General features: G+C 44.3%; 1 protein-coding gene across 3 annotated transcripts in view; it reads right to left on the bottom strand.

Moving 5' to 3' along the window:
• Nucleotides 1-333: 333 nt before the first annotated feature.
• DGKI (diacylglycerol kinase iota) overlaps nucleotides 334-12,553 on the bottom strand; it is a gene marked incomplete at its 3' end in the record, with an annotated part of 112,784 nt that continues 100,564 nt past the window's right edge. For all 3 annotated transcript variants that reach the window (XM_082485446.1, XM_082485448.1, XM_082485447.1), the window contains 4 exons: nucleotides 11,397-11,517; nucleotides 3,847-3,883; nucleotides 1,874-1,973; nucleotides 334-450 (listed from right to left, as the gene is read on the bottom strand). In XM_082485446.1, coding sequence (XP_082341572.1) covers nucleotides 334-450; nucleotides 1,874-1,973; nucleotides 3,847-3,883; nucleotides 11,397-11,517 — 375 coding nt within the window. The remainder of the gene's footprint in view (nucleotides 451-1,873; nucleotides 1,974-3,846; nucleotides 3,884-11,396; nucleotides 11,518-12,553) is intronic.

Genomic DNA, 12,553 nt, shown 5'->3' with positions numbered 1-12,553 from the left:
TTCTCTTTCCTTTTTTTTTTTTTTAAATAAATTGTACAGATGAACATGGGAGAAGTTCATGCTACTTGCTGGAAGCAATAAAGGTAAATTTCCGTGGCCCATGGATTCCACAGACCTTTGAGTGTCCCGCCTTATCCATCATGGGCTAACTTATGGAACCTAACCGTTCCGTGGCAAGACTCAGTAGCCCTTAGAAACTGGTGGCATGTCCTCAGGTATTTTCCACGAGAGTGAGAGACACTTTGATTCCATCAGCTTCTTCCTCACATGATGCCCGAGTGCCTCAGGTGCAGCCTTGTGATTTCCAAGGATCCTCTTCGACATTTTCAGACATCAGACTGCTGTCTCCAGATCCTCGTGGGAAACCATTTGGTAGTTTTGTCGACTCTCCAGGTAGGAGGCCAGATCTGGGTCACCAGCTTGCTGAGCCCTGTCACGAGGTGTCTTACCCTATAATAAAGAAACACGAAGAGAAAGTCTTGTGCTAACATATTTAGAAGAACAGATGAAAGCACGACCCAGAGAAATTACTACAGGAAGGATAGAAGCAAATTTGGACAATTACTTATTTGTTGTACAAGCTGGTGTCAAGTCAAGCTTTTCTATCAGAGTCATGAGATTCTGAAGATTTTCAAAGCCTTTGTGTGGTTTAGGACAAATCATGCAGTTCTTCAAGGACATGCTATTTGATACAGCACACAGAAGGGCTCACATGCTGGAAGGAACTGATTTTTCATTCTAGAACTACAATCACTGTGTGAATTAATATGACGCACAGTACTGTAGCTAACACTTGAAAAGTGCACTTCACAGACTACACGCTTTGCAAAGAGAGATGGCCAACATTTGAGATGAGTTCAATGTGTCTCATTCTATCTCAAGTACAAATCATTTTGCGGTGCATCAGTTTGCTACTCTGTTATGTGAGTTACCTTACGAGGATTGTTAAATTGGACCACAAGTCTTGATCCTAAGCTATGAAAAAATATTGGAAACATGTTAATGTATCTCCACAAAACCACTCCTGCTTCTAGGATTTCTGGGCAGATGAAGATTAACAAGTCAGAAGCCAGTTGTCTGGATTTCAACTGTTGCAGAAATCGTTTTTTGCAATGTACAGTACTGATCTGAAAAAGAGATGATCTCCCTCCCCCTTATAGCCTACCCTGTACAGCACAACATGGTAGGAATTGTTTTTAATTGTCTTGCTGCTGCAAAGGTGTTTCTGACACTGGAACCCAAAGATCCAACCATCGCTCAGCTGCTGACCACAGGATGCTTATGTTCAGAAATGCCAGAGGGGCAGCTTCGGGACCATGTTCCCAAGTGATCAGATTGTTGTATTGACAGAATATTCCTAGGGTTTAATTTTGCCCAGGCTTCTTTCTCAGCCAAGCGTACACCCAGAGTGGGTTGTGGTTAGCGTCACATCAGTGAGCACAGGGGCAAGCGAGGGCAAAAGAAAATGGTTAGCCATCCTCACAAAGCAAGTCAGCCACAATAATCAAGCCTCACAGACGCTATGCAATCACAAACCAAGGCTCCCCCAGGTGGTCCTTGCCCACAGGCCTCTCTTTTGACCACACAGGAGGAGGATGCTGCTGTGCCATGGAGATGCTTCATTCACACTCAACGCACCGAATAGTTTGAGGCCAGGCTCTCACTATGGCGAAGATGACCCACGTTGGGGACTGAACTGAAGTCTCTTGTACTTGTTTAAATCAATACAGTTTTCTAAATAAAAATAGCTTGTTTAAAAAGAGCTGCTTTTGGCACACACAAGGAAGCCTCAATCATGCACACAGCAGGGACGGATGCTGATCGGTCTCGCTTGGCTGCAGTATTTTATAACTGGTTGACAGGGCTGGGTTACCTTGGAGTCTGTCTTTCTCAGAGAGGCTCCCGCATCCACCAGGAGCTGGCAGACGGCACGATGGCGCTGGCAGGCTGCCTTATGTAATGCTGTCTCACCCCTAGACCAAAGTACAGAAACCAGCAGTGAGACACATCACACCAATGTACATTTACGAAGTATGAGGTGCAGAGGACAGACAGAGAAGGATGCTGTATTTCTGCGAGGTTCCCTCTTGCTGGCAGAGGTAGACTTGTGCACTCTCTCCCTTAGCATCTACATCCTTTGACTCAGTAGGAAAGCCTGCAATGCACAAATAGCAGACGAAGAACTTCTGAGGGGTGGGAAAGAAACACGCACAGGTTTCATGTATGCAAAGGACTGAATGTCACATTCCCATCCAACCACCAGTTCGGCTAACTGCTGCAAAGGCAAACTACCCACCGTCTTATTTCACAGCAGGAAAAACAGCATCAGTGTTTGTTTCTTCCTGCAATTTCTTTCCTCATCCTCATTCTTGGACACGTCCTAGAAAAATCCTGCCCATCAAAGCCCTGACTGATGCACTTGCTGCGTTGGTTCTGATACCCTGCTCTCTGGATGTATGAGAGCAAGAGCTATGTTTTGGTTTTCCACAGCCGGACTGGTGAGCTACTGGGGAAGCTTGAACAAATGCTTTTCAAAAGAGAAGGCTGTGTAGTGGGAGCAGATTTATCGCAAAGCTCCTCACTCAGACTAGAGCCACGTGGAATGGGATTCTGAGACCGTAATACTGAGGTTAAAGACATCTATCTAGATTTGCCTAGGAAGAGGAGGAAAGTATGCTGTGAGTAGGCTGAAAAGGTGTCCTTAATACTAGTGTTCAGCAAATAGGGCCATTAGATAGCTTCCAAAATAATAAATGACAAGAAATATGTGTAGTAGGACAAACCTTGCACCTACCTACCCAGAAAGTGAGAGCGTGTAAAGGAATTTCAGCCTCAGTCCATGACGGGGCAAGTTGAAATATTAATAGACAACCTTGTAATGAATCTGCCTCTGCTGCATGAGAACTACATTCAGAATGGGATACTGTGTGATTTTCCCCTGAGGGTCAAAAGACAAATTCGTGCTGCCAGTTATGGCTTGAACCTCCCCTTTCAAGAGTTAGCAGTAGAGGGACCTTTATAAAGGGAAGCCCTCATGGCTATGTTCACTTGAGCTTTATTTCAGTGGCTGTGCTATGCTACTGGATGAAGAGAAACAGGTAGTCTATCCATACTCCATCACCCGTGGACTGCACGCATGCACCTGGTGCAGAGCCTTTCTAGCATCAGCAGAGGAGGGCACTGTGGGATGAGGAACGGTAGGTTTAACCCCTATGAGAAAGGCTACTTTTGCTTCCCATATATTCTGTACAGTGCCCAAGATTATTCGTGCTTCTCTTATACACTCTTTGTGGCACCTTGATTATATAACAGAACATAGAGCAGTTGCTAATTGGGAAGTAAAGTCTTTTTTCTTTTTTATTAATAACAGAGGTGATCGAGGTTCTGATTACTTGAGATAAATCTTTGACTGCACAGGTTGTGGCCACTTGGGAGAGCTAAGGCAGAGCACTCTGGATGAATCAAGAAGGACTGAAGAAAAAGTGTGGAGCAAGAAAAGTAATTTCCTGATTTCTGGAATTTAACCTTCAGGTTGTTTCCTCTGTAACTAGATTCTGGAAACATCGAAGCACAATGCAGGACTTGTATTCCTCTAGAAAGATTAAGGAGGTATGGGAAGCAATAGAGAGAAAGTCCTTTTTGGAGTTCAAGAAACATTTGTTTTAGGCAAGAAAACCACATACAAGGTGGTTGTTTGGGTTTGGGTGGGACTGTTGTTTGCTTATTTGTTTTTTAAGAGATGTACCATTTTACAAGCTTTTTTATTTGAAAGTTTGCACTTGAAAAGCAAGAGAAATCCGCTAGGGTAATGCACATAATGTGAAGGGTAGGGTAGGTTGTACTTACGTTTCACTGTCTGTCATGTCCAGCAATTCAGATGGACCTGCAAAAGACAGTCAGGTATGTAATATAGCATTTGCCTGCATGACTAGAGGAGTATGACTACCAGGAGAAGGTTCCAGGTCCAAATATGTAAAAGAAGCCAACTGAAAGCTCAATTCACACAAATATGCCAAACTTCAAGGTAGTATTTGCGTGTGCAAGACCTTGCACTGGCAAAATTCTGAATGCAGAGTCACTGCTGTAGTGTCAGCACCAGGGAGTAGCTGCCTCTAAATTATACTGGGAATGAATATTCATGGAGTTTATTTTCTCTTCACCTTGCTCAATTAAGTGGTTCACATAAGTACAGTGCATTCAAAATGCTGATATACTGGAAACCCTGATATATTGCAAGTTAAAATCTATTGTTAGTACTAGAACGAAAATGTCATTAGGAAGTTGAAATTAGCCAAATTCCATCCTGAATGACATCCCTGTGCTACTCCATTTAATAGCGTTATACAGAATGTAGATCAGGGTGGAATATTCCCAGCGGTCTTTATATTGATATGCAAATCCTGTACTCTACTGGTTAGCAATGATCAGAAAAGTAAGATTAAGAAAAACAGAAAAGATTTTTGTTAAGCGGGACAAAATAATGCATTTATGCTACTGTTCTTTTGTCCTTGATATTCACTACAGGCAGATGTTTATAGCAGCAAATTCCATCACTGAATTACAGTGATATGCAAAGACTAGGATCTGGATAGCATTCGAAACGAGAAAAACTTTTCCCTTTGCAGTCTGGCTTATTATTCTCCCCTCCACTGCTCTGGAGCATAGTGCCAGATGGTACGGGGCAGTTAGCAAGGGGAACAGTGAAACTTTACAGGAATTTTCCTTCCTGTGCATGAATATTTCTCTTCAGCACACTTTGACTTTGAAATTCAAGTGTTCTCAAGAGCTTACAGCAAATCGCACCTGAAACTGAGGAATTTCACACTACTGGCTTACAAAGGCCTACACACAACCTCTCTACACTCCATTCACTCTGAGTGCATGTAAAAATGGATCAGAGCAGCCTGTCTCGCCCTCCCTCCTTTTACAACATGCACATGCAGTATCGTTGGGGCAGCTGGCTGCCTCAGCTCCTGAAGCTGCAGGTAGCTCCTTCACTTCATCTTTTGTCATCATGAGAAAGAGGTGGTCAAAAAAGTATCATGCTTGGTGCCCAGCACATACCTGTCATGGCAGTTCTCCAAACTCATTAGCCACTGCCAATTTCTAAAGCACAGCACCCTGACTCTACTGCCACACATCCTCATCTCCTCACTTGGCGGTTGTGTTCAATCCTCCCCATCAAAAAGAAGAATCACTCATGACCTCTGAGCTTCCATAAGCATGAAAAAGGATACAGGGGGCTAAGCAGGGCCCCTCGTTGAGAGGGAAAAAAAAATAATGCCTGAGAAACTAACAAGAAAAAAAAAAAAACCAACAGATGAACAAAAAGACTCCCTTACATCTCCCAGGAGAAAAGAAAATCATGTTATCTCAAAAATAAAGGCAATTATCCATGGCTTGCTGCAACGCCACGTCCCAGTGATAGGTAACCAGGAATGGCCTGCAGCATGTTAGAAAAGACACTGCCCAGTAAACTAATATTTCCATTCATGGATGGGACAAGGAAGGTTTTGATGCAAAGGTGGAACAGGGTGGCTGGGCTGGCTGCACTGGGCACAGAGGTACTTGCCCTGGTAAGTGGAGAAGAATGGGAAAAGGTGTTAAAACATTAGGAGGAAGGCTGGAAAGAAGTTGGAAGAATATGACCTGAGGGGCAGGAGGAGCTGGGGCAGAGTGGGTCTGGAGAGATGGGAATCCAAGGGCAAAGGAAAACTGGTCCGGAGCAGGAAGGAACAGCAAGGTTAGGACAGGGGAGCTGGGTGCTGAGGACTGCGTAGGCAGTCTGCGAGTACAGACCTAAGGAGGTGCCAGGGGCATCCCATGAAGGATGCTCTCCTGGATGCCATCCCAAATAAAGCATTTCATGGGAGTGCCCCGACTCCATCCCAGTCATACATCAGGGCCAGATATTGGGGTTAATCGATTAGCAGCACAACAGCGTACCAGGATTCATTCCTTCTTTCTGGCCTATCTCTGAAGCTGGAACGTCCCAACTCGCACACAGCCTGAGCTGTGCCCTTTTACTTCTTTATTTTATTTTCACTTGTGCTTCTCTTAAACCATCTCACGCCCTCCTCCTAATTCCCTTTCCCCTCTTTTTTGGACCTCATTTTTACATCAGTCTCCCTGGCGCTGCCAACCGACCATTCCAAATCCCCCTCTGCCCCGGGACAAAAGCTGCACAGATGTGGGAAGGGCTGGCAATGGGAAAGCTAACGGCACTGTCATCCTGACCCAGCAGGGAGGCGGCTGTTTCACTCTGGGACAAGAGGCAGAGAAAGAAAAGGGGACCAAGGCGCAGAGAAAGAGAGGACAAAATAACCCAATAGAAATCCGGAAGGGAAATGCATGAGTGAGATTTCTATCAAGGAAAACAGCAGGGGGGGAAATAAAAACAAAAGATAGAAATGTGTGGAGAGGTGGAGAGAGGAAAAAAAAGAGAGAGAGAAAGAGAGAGACAGACTTGGGGGCTAAAGAATGGCAGGATGGGGGGGTGGCGAGAAGTTCGCATGAAAGGAGCTGAAAAGCATGACGCACTGAGGGGAAGCCCAGCTGAGATCACTCTCTCTCCTTAACATCTCCGATAGACTGTCTGTGTAGAATTATTAACTTTTTTCCTTCTCTCCTTCTCCCCCCTTTCACTCCACCGAAGCCCCTCTTCAGTTTCTCAGGAGGCAAAGCAGCCTGAGATGGGGATGGGAGGAGGGAAGGGAAGGAGACACTCAAAAGCAGCTGCCCTTTAGCTGAGCTCACTACAACATAAAAGAGAGACTAAATGACCATATTTCAGAGGCATTTCCAAAATATACAGCACCATGCAGTCCGAAAGACCTCCGGCCCGCAGCACACCCTGCCCTCTCCAATGGATGTGGTTACAGCTACCCACAGGAGACCCACAGCTATTAACCCCTGTCAGTCCTTCATAGAACTGGGGAAGAAAGGTATTTGCTTTAAGCAGTAATGTCAGACATTATCAGCATATCCGGGTGCTTATCTGTCAAAAGCCTCTTTGTTTAATAACTTGATTGAGGTTGTTATCTGGGGGACAAAACTGGATTTGGTTCCTTGCCTTCAAAGAGGGAATATTTTTAAAATAATAGTAATCTGCAAAGTCAGAACTATTTCAAGCCTTCCCTCAACCCCACACTCCTCATTTCTACCCAACGTGAAGATTAACAGTGTCTGGTTTTTACTGCTAGTGTCTTTTAGCTCAGAATTACAACTGTAACATAGAGGGTAGTTGGGCTATGGGAGCATGCCTTCCATTGTAACTCTCTCTCAGCCACGTTGACCTAAAATTTGGTAAACTTACACACTAAAGTAAATTATTTTATACCTTGTGCCTTCTAGGAAGACCAAGATGTTTTCTGCTTAGGCCCCTCACAAATGTCCACTACTGGAACATTCTGTAAATCTAGACATACTGGCAAATGTCAGCTAAACTCACTCTCCTTCAGTGTTGCTTTCTGATGACTATTCAAACTTTGTCCCTGACGTACATCTCTGTCACAGCAAAATTTGCTTTCCAAAAGTCTTCTTTGGAACTCCTGAATCTGGTCAGGGTGCAAATCCAAACTCGCTGATGGCTCTTCACTGTTGACTTTGCAGTGCTAAAAGTAATGAAAGCATCCTCCTTCTTACAGAGGATGCTATCTAATAGAGCAAGGACATTGAGGTTTGAGGTCACTGAAACGTTCAGGATGGGTTACTTCACTGACTGACTGTTCCACCAAAAGTTCCCACCACAAACTCCTAAGGCACCTATAAACTTCTTTCCCCTCTTCTGTTTGAAATTGAAATATCCTAGATGAACTACAGAATTCTTGTTTGTCTTTTGAGCCTCTAGAGAAGAGGAGAAGACAAGAAGGCAAACCTTGCAATGTCTTGTATAACAGTTATAAATTATAAATGCTTCAGAACTGTCAGATAAAGACTCCAAGCCAAGTTTGATTCCAAGTACAGATGACAATTTTTCTAACAGAGCTTCCTAAGCCATCCCTAATTCTGTTTGCGTTAAGCAAGTAAGCAGTTAACTCTTCTCTAATGTGCATGCGTTAGGGTGTGAGACAGTTGCTGACTGCAGCACTAAACAGATACCTACTGAGTTTGGCCCTCAGTTTCAAGCTAAGCATTCCTTAGCCCGGCTACAGACAGATCTTAAAAGGTGACCCTTCTACTACAAGCAAAAGACCCCTGATTTGGGAAGGCAGTCTTGAACAACAGATAGGTCTGTGTATCTGCCTTTCCTGCCCAGGGGATGGAGAGAAACTGTTTTGCAGGAGCAGCAGCCAACACAACTGTTCCTGCAGCAGTAAGCAGCTGTCGTCCTGACACCTACTACATTGGTGCTTCAGCTGCTGTTCCAGGCTTGCGCTAGTCCACCGCTAAGTATCTGGCAATACTGCACAGCGGTCTCCTTGTGTGACTCATCACCGCTTTTTCTAATTTAAGAAGGGTTATTTTCTTCCCCTCAACATCTGAAATCATTCCGATCAAGATCACAGCGTAACCTCTCGTATTAATGTACCCTGCGTGTTTGCAGAAAGCTTAAAGCCATCTCCGCAAAGGACAGCCTCAGCGTCACTACACCATTTTCCCTCCTTCACAATCCCAGTGCTATGGGCCCCACTCCTGTGTCGCATTTGATTCACCCCACTATTTTTACACTAGACAGTTAAAATTCCCGGTACAGTGGTTTTTGTTGTGTCTTGTTTTGTTGTTGTTTTTTAAAGATATTCAGCAGATTTTCCCTGTGTGATTAATAACAGGTTTTCTGTGCTGTGCGCTGGAGGGTATTTTACAGTGGAACTCCTATTAATATTAACTATCTGCAGCCATGTCTGGGAAGCAGACAAACTACAGAGGAAGTGTGGCTGGGCAGAACTAATTGCCAGAACAGGAGTAAGACTCATTTTTATCAAGGGTGGATATCAGCAGAAATGAGAAGCTAGATGCAGGGAAAGCCTCGGATATTAGTAGCGTTGGATTGGGTCTTATACACTAATTAATCTTGAGAAGATGCCAGATGCCAGAGAACGCAACAGAAAAACAAGGACATTATGATGATGATGATGATTCAGCAAGAGAGCTCGTTTGTGACTGAGAAATGCCCAGGGTAGAAATGAGTTTCATTAATTGCTTGGTGGGAGAAGAGAGGAGGCCCCTATTAGAGCATTGTCCCATGCGCTCTCTGATCCCCAGAGAATGTTAAACAAACAATGCATTTGGAGAAGCCCAGAGGACATATGTCTGGAAAGCTGCAAAAGCTTCCTGCCATCCTTGGGGGCGAAGGGGGGAGCGAGGAACTGAGCTGACATTTGCTCAACCTTCTGGTTTGTCTTTGTCTAACAGTCCGGAATCCCTCACATTTCTCTATTCACTTCAAAATTTCCCATGGATTCCCTGCTCACATCCTTACCAGCTTAAATGATCTCGTTTTAAACCTTCACCAAAGGAATGGTAACTGGGTCAGATTGTGAGTAAGTTAAGGTATATGTGACTAAGAAAAATCGTGGCGAGGCAGCCATGACAGTGAACTGGCACAGGCCCTGTGCACTGTGAGAGGAGCGGCAGTGAGAAAATAAAGTGAAATTATGTCTGTCTACAGAATTCAGAGGTACGTACATGTAAGGTGACTAATGAGATAATCCAGAAGTTAAGCAGGAGGTAGAGTTAGCACTGATAAGACTTACTACAGCTGGGGAGAAAACGAGCCTTTGGATATGAGGCCAACTACACTTCGCTACCCCTGTGTAGGTATCTATACATGAAAGAGTAAAGTAGCAGTTCAGACCCCCTCAGTCAGGTATCCGGGGCACAGTTCAGTTGCCGACACATAGATATTTTCGGCATGGGATGCATTGGGATGCACTGGGATGCATTTGGAATGACAGGGATGCTTGCTTGGGGTCCAGCTGCCAGTCCAGTATAGGTGTCTTACAGGCCTTGTGTGCTACCTTGTAGACCCACGCACATGTCATGGATATCCAAGGCCAAATGACATTCAATAGTTATTTTTAGCTCAATAAATGAAGCACGCAGGTAACTGTCAGCCAAATCATTTGCTGGGCTCCGATGACTATTTTGACTAGGGTCTCCCCTAGAAGTCTGCTGCTATTAAAGATGCCCGCCTCGTTTCCATCTGCCACCGAAAGAGGACAGGTGTCCTCTGGTACCTCTGTCATGAGCAAATGAACCGAGTCATAGATCTCTGCTGACAGTACAGGAACTTAGACCCATAGATTACATGACACCTATATGTAAACATCTAAATTTAGGAGTCAAGCTCGAGCTAAATGGCACCCCAATTAACACAAATGTTAAGAGATGGATTATTGCTTCTGCTTTTCCTATGAGTTGTGCTTTTTAATTCTCCCTGTACAATTTCTGCAGAAACTTTTGAGCATTAGCTAACACTTATTCCAATTGCCAGAGGCAGTCTCTTTGTTTAGCGCTAACACTGCTGCTGAAATAATAAAGCTGATTTTGACATCCAGAAGTCAAAATAGCCATTAATATTTCAAAGAGGGATCAGAGAAGAGTTATAAGAATGTTTGAAGGACTAGAAAACATTTCCTACAGTGCAGGAGGCTGATCATTAGGACTTTAGCTCTGCATGCAGAGCACTGGCAATATTACTATACCACTCTCCAGCAACCAGTGAACAAGATTATGGTAGTTCAACAGGCAGAAACACCTAAATGTGACTGCTTCAAATGTACGTACACAGAGAAATTGCAGCATAGCCTGTGTAAGCATGCTTGTAATCCTGTTACTGACAAAGATAGAGAGAGTTGAAAGGAAGAAAGGGAAATGGCATGATCACAGCCTATAAATATAAAATGGAGATCATGGTTTTTTGTTATCATGTGGTCTTGAATCTAACAAAGACATAATATTGGAAGGTTGGAAGGGAAGCTAGGTAAATCCAGTCTAGAAATAAGTGCGGATGCCTAACCAGTGTGTTACTAAATACTGAAATAATACCAATGGTTGGATGGGCTCTCCATCGCTGTAAATGTTTTAATGGAGATCAGATGCTTTCTACAACATATGCTTTAATTGAAAAACAAATTAATTCAGAGGATTCCTATGCCAGAGGTTCTAACTAGAGCACCCCACTGCTGCTTCACAGCCCCCCAGCTGATGCAACTGTGAAAACACCCATCCACCTCAAAAGCCATCCTTTTGTTTCCACACTTTCCCTTTACCTGGAGCCATCGCTGTCATTGCTACCACATCCCTAGCCCCCTGCTCAGGCACGCTGCAGGTGGACACTTTGCTAGGGTGACCACAAATGAGTGAGGGCACTCTCAGCCGCATGGTGTGTGGTTTTACCTGACCGACACTTGGCTGAAGTACAGCGCTCTGTGGGTTTGCCCACTGTGACTCACCATGCTCCAGGATGTATTTCACAATCTCGCCATTCCCAGTCTTGGCAGCATGGTGCAACAAGGAGCAGTGATCAGGTCCTTGGATTAACAAATTGGCTCCTTTTTTACAGCATTCTATGAACTGGAAAAGAAAAAGCGAACACACAGAAGGGTAAGATGGGAGGAGCAGAGGAACAAACATACAGGCAAATTATTTACCATTTTCATAGGAGGTCAATACAAAAATGGAATAAAATGAAATAAAATACTACTTTAAAGCCAGCTTTTAGGCCCCAGTGAAAAATTATCTGAAACTAGATGTATTGACTAGAATTATCTGAAACTAGATGTATATGGGTTAAGAAGAGCGGTTTGTATTTCCTAAACAATAAGACATCGCTAATATACTGGCAATGAATTATTGCTTGCTAACAATGCTTGCAAAACCACTTCTGGTGAAGCTGTTGGGATATTTAAAAGTGTATGTACGTGATAGAAAATTCTGGCTTCTCTACTGAAAATCCCAATTTTTTCTTAGCGCAGGAGGCAGACTAAACCAGAAAATTTTCTGACTAAACCAGAAAATTCCAACTCAACAATCCACGGGGCGGCGGGGTTCAGCTGCCCCAGATCTCCCTTCTCAGCCTCTGCCCCCTGCCCAGGGCTGGCGGAGGGGGAAGGAAGAACTAACGTGGGGTAAGAACGGAGAGGAAACAGCAACCGGCCAGGTCTCAGGGCTGCTGCAAACTCGGGGGGGGGGATTTGCAGTGCAGATCCCTGCAGAAAAGAGGGAGAAGATTGCGGCAGTGGAGCATCATTTATGATGCAGCACATCTGAAGAAGGGCAAGAAGTCTCCCTGCCAAAGCAAAGTCAGGCAAAAAGTTTTCAAGAAGCGGAAAGGAGAGAATATTTTTAGGGCTGCTGGTTGAAGGACTGCGCCCTAGATGCCGCAGCCACAAGCGCAGGGGCGGAGGTATTAGAAGGGGCACCTGCAGGCAAAGAGTTGGCCTAACAGTACTGTCATTTTTACAAATGGCTCCAAGCTGGCTTCTCGCAGATAAAATTGTAATCATTAATCACAGTCCTCATCCAAACTCGAGGGCATGTTTTCAAATCCTGACTTGGCTACTGAAAAACGCAGCCTGAATAACTGTCAGACATGGAACTTTAGACTTTG

Source organism: Vanellus vanellus, assembly GCF_965231255.1.
Source record: "Vanellus vanellus genome assembly, chromosome: 1".
NCBI lineage: Eukaryota > Metazoa > Chordata > Aves > Charadriiformes > Charadriidae > Vanellus > Vanellus vanellus.
This window is presented reverse-complemented; position numbering and strand designations above follow the sequence as displayed.